Here is a 15,862-nt window from a genome sequence, read left to right on the forward strand (position 1 = left end):
GTATTGGCTGCTATGATGGTGCCGAAAAGATGTTTCTTGCTTCCAGGGCTTTTTAGTGGACTTAGCTCTTTGCATGAGGCTAAATTAAGAAGTGAAAGATTGTAAAGCCAAGTACTACCCCTCTTAGCAGCTCTCGATCCCATACTTGGTGCAGCAGCAGATACTGAGGGAATGCAGGAGGGAAGAGGGAGAAAGAGAGTGATTGCAAAAGAAAGTACTGTTCAATTAATACTACTAATTTCTATAAAAGAGTTAAGTTGCATTTCAGTCAAGAAACGTGAGAGACCAATATGTAAGCATAGAGAGAAGTCCTTTCCGTTTTAGTAAGAAGTGCTTGGTGAGTGTGTGTGCATAGTCTACCCATCTATCTATCTGTCTGCCTATCTGTCTGTCCGTCTGTCTATCCATCCATCCATTGTTCACTCAACTCTGGCTTTGTTGTCACCCCTACTCTGCTTGCTTCCTTCCAGACCACTAAGTCTGGATAGTCACTTTGCAGGTTCCTCTCGCACAACTTGTGGTGTGTCACTCTCCTACTGGAAAAGAAGCCAGAAGCTACAGCTTGACCTTATTAGTTGTAGAGGATATCACAGTTGCCACGGTGGATTAGGGGAGCAAGGTTGAAATTCAGCCTCCCAGTAATCCTTATTACTGCCAACTTACAGAGAGAAAAGCAGCCAGTTAGAGGGAGTACACAAAGCCTGTGACAGATTAGGTAAATGTAACAGCTGTTATTGTTACCTATGCTATATACATCGGTGGCATTTCTAAAGAACAAGGCTATTTTCCTAGCAAAGCCATTCCAAGGTGAAGTACGGTGATATTTAGGGAGAGGTGCATGGGACGTGCCATTTCCCACTCCCATGCACTTTGGATGAAAGTTGTAATGTGAGGGAATTAACATGTCATCTAAACAGTCTTGCCTGGGATCTTTGGCACTATGAATGGATCATTAAAAGTGACTTCTAAACAAAATACTTAGCAAAAGGTTCCCTTTTCCACCCTGAACCCAATGTTGTGAGTCAGATTTCTGTGCCTCCAAAACACAAAGGCAGCATCAGCTTCCTTCTCTGTCTCCACGGGGACAATCCTGATCAAGCCACGGTCATTTCTTAGGTGACCCACAGTGAGAAGCTCCTGGCTACCTACTTTCCAAACATTAGTCTGTGTGACCTCTTTGTTAATAAATCAACTCTCATGTGATAAAACATGTGTACCTATGAAACATCACTTAAGAGTATAGTTCAGTGAATGCTGACACATGTAGGCACCCATGTAGCCATGACCGCAGTCAGGGTAGACCATTCTGGTCACTCTGAAACATTCCTTCATGCCCTCTGCACTCAGAGCCCTCTCTCCCCACCTAGATAACCAGGCATACTTGCGTACTTGGCCTCCCTTATTGCATAATAGATTTCTGTCTTCTCAGATTTTAGAAATAGTATTAATATGAACTTTTAAGATCGTATCTCTCCTTTACTTCAGCTTTCTAATGGTTTTCTAGCTCTGGATGAAAAAAATCAAATACATTATCATGATCTCCGTACAATCTTTCCTCAGTCTACTTCCGCTTGTCTCCAGCACCTCCCTCCTCCCTTCATCTCACTTAAGCTACACTTAAATGTACTTCCTTATACTTAAGAGGATAGAAGCTCTTTCTTTGTCCACCATGTTTATTTATATCTTGTTTTACTTGAATGGTCCATTATTTCTCTTAATAATGCCCTTTAACTGGCCAGGATTTTCCTTGGCCTTCATATCTGGACTTATCAAACAGATTTCATGAGCATTCAATAAAGTTACATTCTTCCAACCCTTTTCTCTCCATGACCTTTATCTCCATCTGAAATCAGCCTGTGTATTCCTGGATTTCTCGTCCATCTTTCCCTGTCAAATATGAGTTCCATGAATGTGGAGACCTTGACTGTCTCTGTGGCCATTCCAAAGATGAGCTCTAAGTCATACCTGCCACTTGGGAGATGCTGGATGTATGTGTTGTGTTAGGGAAATTGTATTCAGAGTAGGCACTTAGTTCAAAGGTGCTACTTGAGTTTCACATTTGGACTCCAATGAAAGCTGCATTCCCTCTGATAGTTACACTGAAGCGTTTGTCATAATGTCTACCTGCTGAAGCTCAGGAACTCAAGTGGACTCCAACATTAATAAAATCAAGAAGCTCACTAAGGTGAAGAAGAGATGAACTAATGCAATGGAGATGTGTATGGACCCAGGAGTCTTTGGTTCTTCCTATCTCATTAACCCTAGAGTTTAAGGCAGTTTTTCATTCAAACTTTCACAGCAGATAACAGGGTGAGGAGTGGAAGTGACAAAGCAGGTGGGAATGACAAACTAAAATCACTTTACAAAATCTGCCAAAGGCACAAAATAGGAAAGAAAATCTTTGAGCTACTGGAGACCCAGACTGTTAAAAACAAAAAAAACACCTCCAGGCTTGGGAGCTGGTGGCAGAGAGAAGATAAAAAGTGATTTTAGATTGTGAGTACTTGGAAGGGGACAGTGTCACTGAAAGCAGAGTCTAGTGATTAGAAGAGAGATTTTCCAGCAGGGCTGCTACAAATGTGGAACAAGTGCAGAATTACAACCCCAAATGGAATGTTCCTGGTAAAATGGATTCTATAGAAATAAGACATCCAGAGTAATTTGGAGCAGTATTTTTAGGTCTTTCAGCCTGATTACCTGAAGGGCTCAGATGGGATTTCTTTCCTCTGAAGGCTTGCATTGTACAATTGGGTAGGATGTTGCAGGTCATGGTCTCCCTGCCTCCAAAGCCTGCACATCTGGCTCCAAAGAGGGAAGCTGTGACTGGGCTAGGGCCATGACAAATCCATGGGCCCCTGGGAAAGGCACAGTGCCTCATGCCTTCTTTATAGATCCATTTGGCTTCTTTTTCCACTGGAGCTGAGCAGGCAGCTGCCCTGGGGGATCCGTGACTGTTCTCTGCCTGCCCTGCACGGTCTGTAACTCTAGGTGCTGGGCCAGGCTGCAGTGGAGCCAGAACCCTCACCCAGCCAGCTGCTCTGAGGGCCTCCCTGTTCTTTGCCGGTGACGCTACTGAACACTAATGAATTCCTAGCTCTACTTCAGAGTCAGAGACTGCACCGAAGTGTAGGTATTCCGGGGAAGGAGGATGTGGGAATGATATTTGGGGCCTTACCTGCTGCTGCTTTGCTGTTTAGGAGAGTTTTGATCTGTCTTTGTAGTGCAGCATTTAGATCAATAGCCCCGGAGTGAAAGTGCCAGGCAGATAGCATCCCAAGGCTGTTGACACGTAGGTTGGAGAGAAAGAAGCAGTACAGTACTTGAAATCTCTGACTGTTTCTGAAGCTTATTTATTTCACGATGGGGAAATGTCCTCTATCATTGAATTACTTTCCAGTGGCCCCCACAGTGCCTGAAGACAGTAGAGTAGTCATGGGTCACCTGATAGCATCATGCTAAGTGAAATGGTGCAGGCTGAGAAAGACAAAGCCACATGTTCTCACTGGTGTGTGGCTGCTCAGTCAAACTCAGAGAAGCAGAGAGCCCTGGGGTGGGGGTGCCCAGAAGCTGAGGGTTTGGGGTGATGAGGACATGGGGCCAAAGGCTTCCGTTGGACAGGTGGAATAAATGATAAGCATCTTTAGCGGAGAAAATGAATGCATCAGTAAAACACAGCACACATTCATGGAACACTTGGAGTGGCGAAAGGATTTTGTGGGCAAAACTAAAAGAAAAAAGAAGGCAAAGGAAAGAAAATTAGGACCCAGAGGTCTACAGATATGCTTCAGGGTTTTGAGGACTTCCTGATATTGAAGGAAAACTGGGCACTTTTCAGAGTCCTTAATTTGCTTCAGATTGGCAAACCTTATAGCTGATGCTGATAAGATTAAAAGACTAAGGGTCTAATAATTGAGGACAGACCATGGCCTGTGACTGTGTGTAAGTCCACCAAGGAAGCTTCCAGATACAAATGCTGGTCCTTCCATCCTCTCTGCATCAGCAGCTAGGCCATGGCAGTATCTGTGTATACTGCAGTATCTTTTTAATGTGGAAATTAAAGTGAAATAGAGAACTGCCCTTGGAACAGGTGCTGTTTTGACGCTATCATATTGGAGACAGCCCTGGAAATACAAAAGCAATACCTGTGTCTATTAGGTTGTGGCAGGTGCTCAGTACTTGTTTGCTAATAAGAGAAAAGAAAGCAAGAAAGAAGGATGAAAGAAAGGTCTACAGAGTAACCCTGGCCAGGCAAAATGTGCATAAGAATCCAAGAGCTTTGACTTGTGTCCTCTGGGAACTTAGTTCAGCTTGACAGTCAGTACAATAAGTCTGTTAGTTTTTGGTGATTTCACTCTGAGAAATATCTAAAGAGGGTATAGAACTTTAAGTTCAAAGGGTAGGATTAGTCGGTTAGCATTGTTTTTATTCAAACATTTGGGCAGACTTTGCAAATTCTTTTGACAAAGATGAAAGTGAAAATAACATAAAGCCACAGAATATTCTCCATGTACCAGCTGGGGGCAATCCAGTACTACAAATGTGAGCATGGAGAAAAACTGCACCAAAACCATCACTTCTAATATGGCTACTACTGCATGCACTGGTGACTTCTTCTCCACTTAGTGTATCTAGAAGCCATAGCAACAGAGCAGTGCTGAGACAGTCAGTGGAAATGCCCTGCCTCCTTTGTGATAACAAGTTTTCCATACCCTAGAACACAGCCTTTTAATTGTCACCTGAGCTTTCAGTCTTCCCGTTGCAGCGAGCAGCAGGCCCAAGATTCCAAGAATGTCCTGCTCTTTTAGATGGTACAAAACGCCCTGTGTTGAGCCTTTGTCTAGGGATAATCTCCAAGCTGCGCTTCTTGGAATACCATGGAGATGAGCACAAGGATCCTCAGACTGTATAATTTTTAATCAACTCCTAGTGTTCTTGGTATTGTTCTGAGTAGAATGGTAATGTCTTTCATGCCCTAACAAAAAGCTTATCTTAATATTGCAAACTTTTCTTGATTTTCTTTTCTACATCCCATGCAAGATACCACAGAATATGCCAAGTTTTACTTGATATTATCTCTTCATTTGTTGACTGTGTCCCTTAGGCAGATAAAATTATAAGGTACCAGAAAAGACAATACAAGATTGTACACAGTAAAATACCCAGTGGCCGGTCAGAGAAGGAAACACCCTCATCAGTTGCAGCTGTCAGCAAAGATTGCAGGGAGAATTGTTTTGACTCCTCTACTGTAACCTGACTTAGCTTCCCCTGGGTGCTAATAGTACCTCCTGTGAGTGACAGTACCCCAGGATCCCTGCAACATCTAATAGTATCCAGGCTACCCTTCCTCTAGGACAAAAGGAACCCAAGTGTTTGGGTTTGGTGTTTCTTTGTAGAGTGGCTGTCTTCCTTATGTTTAGAGAACATTGTAGAGTGAAATGAATTTTCAATGCTTTACATAAAATTTTCATGTAAAACTAATAATTTATTGCTCTCTGAGAGTTTTAATTTTTGTGCTGGCAGTGAAGAAAAGGCCCTCTTGTGACCTACTGTTTTAATTTTTACTGGTGTTCTGTCTGTTTTTAGACCCGAGTTTCATTTTTAGTTTGTCATTTACTCTATCAGATATAAATGTAATCACTGAGTCTGTGTAGCTCTCTGAGTATCTGCTGGCTGAGACTTACAGAGTGGAATAAAAGTAATAACAAAGATACAGGGGTGATTCCAAAAGCTCAAATTGGTACGATTAGAAAGTAATCTTCCCAGAAAGAAATGCAGGTTCCAACACAGGCTTGTATTTTTGACAAGTTAGTAAAAGGTCTGTTTTAAAATAGATTCATATAAGATGTTTTATCTTTTTTTTGAAAACTATTGACATCTTAATCAGAGAATTTGATCAAGCTTTCTGGCACAGGTAAACAAATTCCTTCAAGTTTCATTTAACTTTTTATTGCTATTACATTTTGTGTGCATGTATAACTTTTATATTGAATACAACTGATTCTGATAATATCCTGGTAGAAACACTGCATCAACTTTTTGGAACATATCAGGAGAGTTTCTCACCCCATACAGCTTTGTCTACAACTAGACCAAGATCTCAAGTGCAGTGAGACTAAATGATGCCTAGTGACTTCTTCAGAGTACACTCCACAGTCTTCATGTCTTATTCTCCCTCTTCAGTCTTACATGGCTACACACTGCACTGCTCCAGTCTTTTGCTTCTTTTCTTTTGTTGTTGCTATTGCCCAGGTCTGAAATGTCCTTTCTCCCATTGAGCATCTTACCTGCAGTCCTAGCCAACCCATCTTTGCCTTTGTTTTTTCCTGGGAGCCATCTCTGAAAGTTGGACCTCATCTCTGCACTTTCCAGAATCTCCTAATATTTCGTCTACCTTTCTTGTGGCTATCACAGTTTACTGTTTTGTGGTAATTGATGGAAAGATGTCATGTCCTCTATGTTAACTGGAAACTCTGTAAAGACAGAGACCAAATTTTACCCTTCATAGCTCTTCCTAGTGTCTTACAGATAAAGTACCTAAGTGTTTGGTAAGTTAGGAAATGCAATTTAAGCCAGAGAGTTAGACCTAAAATGAAGGTGCTCCCTTCTAACCAACTTGGCAGGTGGCTTACACCTAGCAGAAACTAGATATTGTCAAATGAAAGTTAACGGATTGTTGGATGAATGGATGCAATGGGTGGCTAGAGATTTTCATGGTTGGAATGATAAATGGAACAGGGTGCATGGACGGGTGGGTGCATGCTCTGAACCCAGGCTTTCAATGACCTGGTAAATGATGTGCTTTATGATATTGACCATTGACGTCTCCTCCTCTTAGCCCTATTGCTCACTGCACCTTCACCTGAAGGTCTCTGAGAATCCCTACACATCTGGGATCATTGCCAGCAGAGATACAGCTCCAAGCATCATAGTTGCTTCAGGTAAGGAGCTTGCCTGCTTTGCTTGCTGCTGTAAATGGTGTTCATTTTAAGAAGCTAAGTATCAACACATGGAATTTAATGAGCAAGCCGAAAATATTTTTGAAAGGCATCCACACCACTGAACCTGAAGCAGGTATGGTGAAAAACCCTTATGTGGACAGGGTGTTCGCTGTTGAAATCCTTCTCAGGCAGTGTCGGCTGCTGGTTTTGTCTGTTGTTAGCTTGTGCAGAAAGTTTTGTCCACTAATGGTGATGTGCTCTTTCTAGGTAATACAGGTTCGGAATTGTCCGACAACGACATCAGCATGTTTGTCTCTTCAGATGCAGGGAACACTTGGAGGCAGGTAGGAAAATGCCCTGGGTTTTGTTGGTAAAGTTTAAACAGCATAAAAGCGGTCCAGTTTAGTTCAAGTTCAGTGTTACGGATAAATTTTAAAGCCTGTTAATCTGTTTATTTCTTATGAAAGTCTTAAATCTTTGAGTTTAACAAATGTTTGGTTTTTTTGATCATTTAATCATGATATCTCTTGCCGAGAACCTGTGTGTAAGATCATTTATAGGAGACAGTGAAACCAAACTAAGTTTGATGGAATTTTCCCATAAAAGAAAGCCGGAATCCCTACAGGTTACTCAGAGAGGGGGCATGAAGCCTGCATGGTAGACTGCATCCTAATGCTGAGCTGCCTCCCTCTCTCCCCCGTGTTTTGAAGTCAGAGCACAGAGGAATGCAATGACATGGAAATGGCCATTACCCAGGTGGTATTCTGAGATGCTTAAATCTCATGTGCAAAAGGCAGAGTAATAACCATCAGGTTGCATATGCTAGATAAAGTAGAAATGGAATCACTTTAAACTAATGTGTTTAGCCTAAATGCCTCTTGTCTTGCTTCTGAATGAAAATTAGATACCCATGGCTTATAAAACAGGCCTTTAATGAGGTTTAGCAATCATAACAAGATATGAGCCTAATGCATGGTTGTTACACTTCAATAAATATGTTTTAATAACCCACTGACATTTAATGATCATATAATAACTAGCACCGTAAATTGAAATCTAATGCACAGGTAATCACACTTAGCAATGAAAGCACAGTGCTTTAAATGTTAGAGAGAAACATCCACGTGATGGTCCAGTTCCCATTTCTCATCTTCAAACCCTGTGTGGAATCTCAGCAGGAGTCTTATATTTTGAGAAAAGCAAGGCAGAGGAGAAATTTTCTTAAGAAAGCGCTGAGTTTCTGATCTTGGAAATAAGGCGGAAGATGCACTGTTCTAGGGTGGCTTCTTCTGGAGAACAGAAAGGCAGGATTCCATTTTCTTCAAATGCTTAGAAATCCCTACTTTTGTAGTTCGGAGGTGCATCTTTCCTATAAGAAGTAAACAAAGGAAAGAAAGCTTATTTCTGTAGTGTAACTTCAGACAAGGCTGCACTAGCACTGTGACTGGGAAAACAATGTACCTCCTACCCAGAGAGGATTTAGACATTCCAGTGGGTTTCCATTTGACTTCAGATTGGTTTCTCTCCATTTCAAGGGTGATCCAGTGATCCATGTATCCAAAACGACAATATCATTTTGATCAGAACTACTTATGACACATCTGTGAATTAAACAAGAATACAATTTTGATAACCCTTGGATATTTGGAAATGATTAGACTGGGGAAGGGCACTGGAATGCAGCAAGTTCCAGCTCCGCTGACTATTATTTGCATGCCACAGCAAGCTACCACCCACATTTTTCTAAAACTTAGTTTTCTCGTCTGGTAAAATGAAAATGTAGGACTAAAATATCTCTAAGATTTTTTCCATCTAGAGATGTATGATATATGATACCCAGTGTTCGGACGTTACTGAAACACGACTCACTAGATATCACTATGAAAATAAAAAGGATATAAACATGAACCCATACTATTCATTTTAAAGGAATGTTGTCCATACCTAAAATTGTTTTATGTAATACCAGTGGTGCATGTATCTCACATTGGGAAACATTGCGATATAACTATCTTTTCCCAAAGTTTTAGGGAAATTGGCTTCTGTCGTGGAAGGGATTTTTGTCCTCATACAAAAACTGTCTGTACCCTTGACTTGGGGGTGTGCATATATGCCCATGTTGTGCTGGTTTCCTTTGTCCAGATCTTTGAAGAAGAGCACAGTGTCTTGTACCTTGATCAAGGCGGAGTCCTGGTTGCTATGAAACACACGTCTCTCCCGATTCGACATCTTTGGTAAGGGCGCCTTCCTCCTGCTCTGCTGCATTGCTGAGGAGGCTGTGGGAGTCCCGCTATCAGACTGTGACCGGGTGGGCAGTAACTGCCAGTACTATGAGGACATGATTTATACCTTTGCGCTGTTGAAATAAGATTGTCACCTGCAGATTTGTAGAAGGTTGGGCAGAAATAACAACAAGGAGGGGAGTTTCTACCCCCAGAAAAGGAATTGCATTACAGTGACAGTAACCCCCCCACACCCACCTCGTTCTCAGCATAGTCACGGGTAGCGCGGGGTTCACTATCCCTCGTGGTCTTTGAATAGTCTTTGTGCGGTAGTCACCTGTCCCAAACAACATAGCCTGAACTTCGCTACTCGCCTCATTACATGCATTCCATGCTGAGATGTGCAGTTCCTCACAGCTCTGCTCCTGTCTCACTTCTCCTGCATGGCCTTCCTCACTTCCTTTTTCTGAGCTGGCATTCTGCAGTGCTGCCCGAGTCTTCCACTGCTGGGTGTGCAAGGCCAACCTCCCACAGGGGTTTCCAGTGGGCTTCTTCCTCTGACTTTGAAGGTTGCTCTCTCCACGTGTGAGCTGGGTCAAAGTCAAAAGCCTGGTTTTTCCTCCACTCTCAATCTTTGATAACCGAGAGCAGAGCTGCAGATGAGAAACAGAATCTCAGCTTGGGGAAATGCATCTGTAGAGAAAGAGCAAAGGAAAAGCTCATTTGTGACTACTGTAGTCTGTTCTAGCTGCGTTAAGGAAATGCCCTAACCTGGGCACCTCACAAACAACATAAATTTATTTTGCACAGTTCTGGAGGCAGAAAATCCGAGGTCAGGGCTCTGGCAGAGACAGTGTCAGGTGAGGATCCTGACTGACGTAGATGCCTGCTGCCTGGGTTTCCATGTGGTAGAAGGCACAGATGGTTCTTCAAGGCCACTTTTCTAAGTCACTCCTCCCACTCCTGGTAGCACTACTCTAGGAAGTCATCATCTCCCAGGGAATCCACCTCCTGATACCATCATGCTGGTGATTAGACTCTCAGTGAATGAGTTTTGAGAACACAAGCATTTAGACCACAGCTGTGACCACCCACATCTCAGAATTCTCTACGTGTGGCTCTCCAGGACCCCTTCTGTTCTCCCCCATTCACTCAGTGAGGTCTGCTATAATGTATATTAATGGGAAAGGGATGCACTTAGGAGCTGGCGCTTGGTGACAGGTTCATTATCTGTTGCTATTGCAAGATCATCCCTTTCCAAGACCATGGTAGAAGCTTGCTGGAAGATAGCAGTGAGGGTTTGGAGCGGGTCACGGTCACTGTGATGTCTACGAACTTGTAAAATGCTCATGTTAAAACATCTCTCAGTCACCGCCTGCTGTGCAAGCGCAAGGACCCGAGTTCGATCCCTGGTACCAAAAAAAAAAAAAAAACCATCTCTCAGAGACTTATTACTATTCTCACTGCAGACAGCCCTCCCATTATTGATGTCTCAACACATTTGGGACCCAACATCATGGCTAACTCTCTGTCTACCTTTTGATAGGATTAAGAACTTATTCACAGGAGAGACTCACTTTGACAATGACCTAGGTACTTTTTAAAAAAGTGTGTGGGGATTCGACCACACTAAGCTACATCACCAGCCCTGTGTATTTATTTATTTAAAGACAAGGTCTTTGTAAGTGGCTGAGTTGCCTAGTCTGGGTTCAGACTCGCAGCCCAGAATGCCGCAAGTCACTTTAATATCTATTGCCCCCTGGTTGTCCGTATGTTTTCTTAGAAAAGGCTTTTTAATATTCTTGAGCGATCCATTGACTGTTTTGCTCTGTCTTTAGGTTGAGTTTCGATGAAGGGAATTCCTGGAGCAAATACAGTTTCACTTCCATTCCGCTCTTTGTGGACGGGGTCCTGGGGGAGCCCGGAGAAGAGACTCTGATCATGACGTAAGTGGAAGCCATGCTGGATCCCGGGCTTCAGACAAGCAAGTAAACCCACAAAGACATTTCGTAGATGAGCTTGTTGGCTTCCTTGCTATTAGGTTTGGAGTTGTTTGCAGAGTCAGTCCTTCTGCTGTGCAAGTCACCAGCAAAGAGGAAAAACATGTTGGAAACCATTTATGGCTCTGGAGACCGAGATTGGGAGGGGAGATACCAGAAGGCAAAGCTCTTTCCTTTCTATATTCAGTGAATCTAGAGAAATTAGAAGGAAATGTTTCAATAGAATTACAGCTATGCATTTAAAAGTGTAATAATAAGCTAGCTGGATATGATGAAAATCTCAGGTATATTCGAATGATTTCTCTTTCAATGAGAACTCAGCATTTGATCAAAACTCCACAAAGGATTTTATTTTTTCTGGCTCTTTATATAACCCAATTGTGAGGAATATTAGAAAAATCATGAGAACAGTCTATTCTTGGGAAATGGCATTTTCCACTCATTCTTGTCTGGAAAGTGATGACCATTAATTTGTGAAAGACTTGATTAATGATTCAGCTGCCTGTGGCCTCCAAACCATAGGCTTTGAATTTGAAATATGAAACTGCGATATTTTCTTCCCCTAGAAAATTGGTCACAGCTAAAAGGAAAAGAAGGTTTCAAAGTACTGGATACAGTTACCAATGAAAATTTCAAAACCAAAGTGAATAATTGGCACAGTTTCTAACACCTTTCTCCCCTTTTCTCAATGATAGAAATCAACAACCAGAAAAATTTAATTTGTCCAATACCTATGCTTTTGCAGTTTATTTCATAATTCACCTTCCTTCAATTTTTATATTTGGAAAATGCAGACAAAAATGCTGATCTGAAAGTCTCCTTCATGGCTTCCCCACTCCTTTGGCTGGTGATTCAGGGCCCACATGAATACCCGATCTTGAGGGAAGAGAGTAGATTTGCAGTGTGGAGCCATGAGCACCGCCTGGCTTGCTGTCTGCTACCCCAGAGGCACGTGGGGAAGGGAAAGGTCACAGAGACCACGGAGCAGTTACATTAGCAAAAGAAGTGAGAAATATAATCTTGGACCAGCTAGAATGCAGTACCTGTATTGTTTTCTCCTTTTTTCAAGCATTCTTTTAATACAATATACACAAGTAGACTCGACCCAAATGCCAGTTGATAGTGCCTTGACTTTGGTGTTTCTGCATGGATGAAACAGTCTATGCCTCCCTTTATCCATTTGTGAAATAGAGGTGCTGATAGCATCCTCCTCGTCAAAGTGTTTCAAGGTTTGAAAGGTGCAGTTCCCCCCGTGACGTGCTCGGCCTCACACTGTGCTCCTAGCAAACTCTCAGCAAACATAAACTGTTGTTAAGGCCGTTGTGACTTATCTTTGTTGTGATTATTTCACATGATGAACCCTGCAGAGTGTTTGGGCACTTCAGCCACCGCTCTGAGTGGCAGCTGGTCAAAGTCGACTACAAGTCCATTTTCGACAGACGGTGTGCCCAGGAGGACTACAGACCGTGGAAGTTACACAGCCAGGTAGGGAGAGGCCAGCTGAGACTGAGTCCCGGCTGTGAGGTAGCGGGGTTGTTAAAGGAAAGCTATTCTGCAGGGTTCAGAAAGAGGGGTTCTGCAGGCCAGAAATGCCCATTTCATCCTCTCTTACCTATGTTGTATTCCCCTGCATTGAACAAACTCACCATTTCCACATTGCCATTGGATTTCTGTTTTATGATGCTAGGATATAATGAGAGAAAATTCAAATGTCCTTGACTGAGACTTACAACTCAAAATGAAATGCTTGGCACTGAGATCCAAACATCATTTTCTCGTGCATGTTATAGGATTGCATGGCGGGGCAGGGGAAGGACAAGATCTTCAGTTTTATCTATCAAAGCAAACAGAAGTGAAGCAAAAAATAACACAGTGTTGCTGACTGGGGACTGCGAGAAAAGCCCTGCCTCCCCATTTCCTTGATTCTCGGGGAGTATACAGTGCTACTTGCCTCGTCCAAGGTACTCAGGGTACAAGAATCCAGAATTATTAACAGGAAATGTTCCTATGGGCCTCTCAGATATTCAGCTCATAGCAAAATGCTGAAAGCATCTCATTTTGATTTCCCAAGGCAGAAGTCATTATTCAGGTCTCCCGAAGGATATGGTAGAAGTTCTTACTGCAGAGCCATCACCAGATTCAGGCAGTGAAGCATCATGTACCCAAATACAGACTAAACTGATTACACGTAGATCTTTAATAGAGCCAGGTAAAATGAGTTTCTCAAAGAAAGACAGTGCATAGTGATCTTGCATGAAACACAATTTTGCTGTGATCTTTCAGAAACACAAAAGGAACTCGTGTTCAATGGCAGGTGCTGCAGTAGCTAGAAACCTGCACTCCACTCCAAGGCTCAACAGTAAAATGATCACTCATTTACATTGTTGCTGTTTCTCCTTTGGGTGCATAAGCATTGTGATAACCAAAGCTTTATTTATTTCAAGGAAAAACACTGATGTTAGTGCTCTTGCTTGTCTGGTAGATGAATGCACATGAATTTGGTGCTATGAGTTGTGTGGGCAGAGCATAATAAATCAGGACAAAATGGATCTTTATGCTTCTTACCAATACACTTTCTTCATATGCTTGTAAATGACAAGGAAATAATTCTTTTGTTGTAGAAGAATTTAACTTTGCCGGCCATGTACTTGCTGTAAGGCTATCTTACTTATCTCTGTGTCCTTCATATCACTGAGCCTCACACTTTGCCAAATATAAGTTTGTTAAATACCTAGGGAGATAAGGAGGCTATTAGACAAATCCTTAGTGCTTCTTGGGATTGTCTTTATTGTAACATTTTATAATAAACATAAAAAATGCCATTATTGCACAGTGAGCTACCAGAGTCCAAATTACAGTGGGGTCTGTGAATATCTCCCTGAACTGCCCTGATTGGAGCAGGGAAATTCCAAGCTCAGTGCCCAATTTTGTGCAATGGTGTGTCCTTACAGGGAGAGGCATGCATCATGGGAGCCAAAAGGACATACAAGAAGCGGAAATCAGAGCGGAAGTGTATGCAGGGGAAATACGCAGGAGCCATGGAATCGGAACCCTGTGTCTGCACAGAGGCGGATTTTGACTGGTGAGCATGCACAGTTATCCAGGGAGATGTTTAGTATATCCTGTCTATAAGGTCCTCAACGAAAGTATAGATTTGAAAAAGGAGTGTCATATACAGGGCTAAGTGGAAAACCCACGCCGGTGTACAATTACTCAAGGTTTACTGTCCGTGTGCATGTGTGTATGGCAAAACTAGAAGCTTCTTTAGAGAGGACTCAAGAGTTGGCTGGTAATTATCTTCATGGCTCACAGTCTCAGGACAAAGAGAGAAACCAGATCCATCCCGTCCGCTTCAAACAGCAACACCAAAAATAGTGAGTTGACTTTTCAGGAAGCAGACATATTTGTGATTTGGATAAAAGCTTTCTAGAATCTAGGGTCCACAGAAGATTACAGTGACCTTAAAAGACAGTAAATTTTCTGTTGCTGAAAGTTTTCAATCAGCAGCCACCTGGCTGCAGTGTGTGAGAGCTATGGAATCCAGTGGCAGAACAGATTCCGTGGCCTTATGGTTTTTTGAGTCCATGAACCTAGTGGGAGGGAAATTAGTTCAAGCTGAAGAAGTGCTGAGACACTGGGAGGCTTAAACTGAACTCAGAGTCCCAGAGAGGTCTTCTGGACACTTGCTTGGCAGAAAGCTAATGTTCAGACAGGACCCCCTAGCATTCTTCCTGGTCAGTGTGCCCTATGCAGGTGAGACTGACAAGTTATTGATGATGATGAAATTAATAATCCCCCCCTTAATTATTCCCATCACATTTTCTGTTACTTTTTCTTTATTCATATTTTAGCTTGGAGAGAACAAGCACTCGATATGTGTGTAACCCTTAAACAACTGAAGCTTCACTTGCATGGAACTAGCCATCGCTAACTGTATTTCTAGCTGTGTAGCCATCACAGGTCTCATATGTGATCATCAGCATATCAGACACTGTCGACCTTGCATTTCATGTCTAGAAGAAGTCCGCCCTTTAACAGTGGCTCACCAGAGATACTCTCTGCATCAATAGTGCTGGCACAGCCTAGCATAACAGGAGCAACCCGTCAGGTCAATGATGCATGGCAGCTCCCCTCTCCCTCATGGATGAGCCACTCCAGAACCTTCACTGTTTCTCTCTACACTTAGCCAAAGGGCAACGGAGCCTGAGGAGTTCTCCAGGGACCTCCCGAACTGTGGCTTCTGTTTCAGTCAGTGGAGCATTACTCTGTCATGATGACAAAAATACTTTATCTCTGCCCTACCCTTCAAAACTGACACTGAAATGCATTCCTGGGGACAGCTACCAGGAGAGTTTAAGTCATTTACCACATCCCTCTGTCTCACTGCTTCCCTAGCATCCACTCTTCTCAAGGAGGATTTGCAAAGGAAGTTAGCATTTTACACTTCTGGTTTAGCTCCAGGCTTAGGAAACAGCCCATCTTTTGCAGAGAGCAAATTTATTGGCTGGTAGAAACCGAAGAGAGAAAGTGAGGTGAGATATACCAATACCTTGGTTTCTCCTTGAAACATTTGCAGCCTTGATGATCTTTTTGATGGGGTCCCAGAATAAGCCAGGTGTGATTGTTGCTGTTGTCTTCCTTTTTCAAGTGTAAGGTAGTCCAGAGTAAAAGGCTCACAGGCCAAGGAAAGCAGGTAGGCTTC

The 15,862-nt window shown here is 42.7% G+C and overlaps 1 protein-coding gene across 7 annotated transcripts in view; it reads left to right on the plus strand.

Moving 5' to 3' along the window:
* Sorcs1 (sortilin related VPS10 domain containing receptor 1) overlaps nt 1-15,862 on the plus strand; it is a 470,258-nt gene that overhangs the window by 382,327 nt on the left and 72,069 nt on the right. For all 7 annotated transcript variants that reach the window (XM_021245560.2, XM_087185724.1, XM_013066085.3 and 4 more), the window contains exons 11-16: nt 6,836-6,938; nt 7,206-7,282; nt 9,081-9,172; nt 10,999-11,106; nt 12,528-12,645; nt 14,112-14,242. In XM_021245560.2, the coding sequence (XP_021101219.2) occupies nt 6,836-6,938; nt 7,206-7,282; nt 9,081-9,172; nt 10,999-11,106; nt 12,528-12,645; nt 14,112-14,242 (629 nt within the window). The remainder of the gene's footprint in view (nt 1-6,835; nt 6,939-7,205; nt 7,283-9,080; nt 9,173-10,998; nt 11,107-12,527; nt 12,646-14,111; nt 14,243-15,862) is intronic.

Source organism: Heterocephalus glaber, unplaced genomic scaffold, assembly GCF_053883595.1.
Source record: "Heterocephalus glaber isolate CG9 unplaced genomic scaffold, H.glaber_assembly_v1.0 deba00001498, whole genome shotgun sequence".
Classification (NCBI taxonomy): Eukaryota; Metazoa; Chordata; class Mammalia; order Rodentia; family Bathyergidae; genus Heterocephalus; species Heterocephalus glaber.